General features: G+C 44.9%; 1 protein-coding gene across 1 annotated transcript in view; it reads left to right on the top strand.

Moving 5' to 3' along the window:
• Positions 1-1,605, top strand: part of Igf2bp3 (insulin like growth factor 2 mRNA binding protein 3) — a gene marked incomplete at its 3' end in the record, with an annotated part of 173,543 nt that overhangs the window by 140,301 nt on the left and 31,637 nt on the right. Inside the window, exon 7 of the mRNA XM_023709852.1 lies at positions 863-1,144. Coding sequence (XP_023565620.1) covers positions 863-1,144 — 282 coding nt within the window. The remainder of the gene's footprint in view (positions 1-862; positions 1,145-1,605) is intronic.

Below are 1,605 nucleotides of genomic sequence, written 5' to 3'. Positions count from 1 at the left end.
TTGTGTGTGTGTGTGTGTGTGTGTGTGTGTGGCCAGCTCAGCCCACCAGGGGGCGGGGCTGGCTGGCATGTGGTGCTGGGGGATTGAAACGCGGTCCCTCTGCTTTGCCAAGCTTGTTCTAAGTAGGTGCTTTAGACCACTGAGCCATCTCTCCAGCCCCTATTTTTATTTTTTAATTAATTTTTTGAGAAACAAATAGCAATGAGACAGTTTCAAAACAGGTTACTAGGACAATTACAATAATTAATACATTGCGTATTGTTGTCTTTGTAGTAGATATTAATAGTACAAGATGCAGACATGATATCCTGTCCTCTTTATTTTTATTTATTTATTTATTTTGTCCTCTTTAAATGCTTTAAACATTATATTTTAAAGAATAAACTGAGAAAGGTGTGTGTTTCTAATGTCTTTTCCATTCTGATTTGGAGACACAGTGGTCAGGATAAGAGTTGCCATTGAGTATTTGTAAGCTGCTGCGAACTGCCTGCATTAAATTCATTCAAGTTGGAGAAAATTTTTTCTTTCTATTTTTCATTGGTATACGGCCAATATGTTCTTTCATTAAAAATTTGCTTTAAAAATATTTTATTCCCAGTGCTGGGATTACAGGCATGTGCCCATCATGCCTGGTTTTGGTGACTTGCAGGGTACACCTGGGGTTCCAGGGCAAGCATGGCATGCAGTGCTGGGACCACTGAGCTCTCTCCACAGCCCTCAGCAGTATATTCTTTTTGGAAACCTGCCAACCTTTTACCTCCATGTGGACGTCAAAGAAAGGTGTGGGTGGAGGTGCGTTAGCTGTGCTTGGTTGCTGAGTGTGCAGTGAACTTTCCTTTCCCGCCCTCTTGCGAACTTTCAGAGCCTTAGACAAACTGAATGGATTCCAGTTAGAGAATTTCACCTTGAAAGTCGCCTACATCCCTGATGAAGTGGCTGCACAACAGACCCCCTCGCAGCAGCCCCGCGGCCGCCGTGGGCTTGGGCAGAGGGGCTCATCGAGGCAGGGCTCTCCAGGATCAGTTTCCAAGCAGAAACCATGTGACTTACCTCTGCGCCTGCTGGTTCCCACCCAGTTTGTTGGAGCCATTATAGGAAAAGAAGGCGCCACCATTCGGAACATCACCAAACAGACACAGTCCAAGTGAGTATCGGTGAGTGGTATGTGGTGGGCATCAGTGTCTTTGCCTTTGAATCTTTTTTTTTTTACATTGCCTTTGAATCTTAATCTGGAGTGTGTTTTCTGGTACTTAGGGTTGGGGCCTCTTTTTGTATAGAACTTGAGTATATGAAAGAGGAAAAAAAAGCCAAAGACAGACTGTGATTTGATATTTTGTGTTCATTCGGATACAACATCAAAGGGAACCTCACATATTCACACAGGAATCAAAACCAATACCTGCTCCCCTTCAAATGGGAAAAGGCCCTGGCAGACAAATGGGTAGCTCAGAGTTGGTTCAGTGCCTGGCCCCCTCCTCGCTGCTGCTAGCCTTCACTGCTTTTGGAAGTCACTCTTTGTCAGTCCCTTCATCTGTGGTCTGGATGGTTTTCCAGTCTTGTTTTCCTTTCTCCCTCTCCCTCTCCCTCTCCCTCTCCCTCTCCCTC

Source organism: Octodon degus, unplaced genomic scaffold (genome assembly GCF_000260255.1).
Source record: "Octodon degus isolate 3935 unplaced genomic scaffold, OctDeg1.0 scaffold00015, whole genome shotgun sequence".
Lineage (NCBI taxonomy): Eukaryota > Metazoa > Chordata > Mammalia > Rodentia > Octodontidae > Octodon > Octodon degus.
The sequence above is the reverse complement of the archived record's forward strand: the minus strand, read 5'-3'. Positions and strand labels throughout refer to the sequence as shown.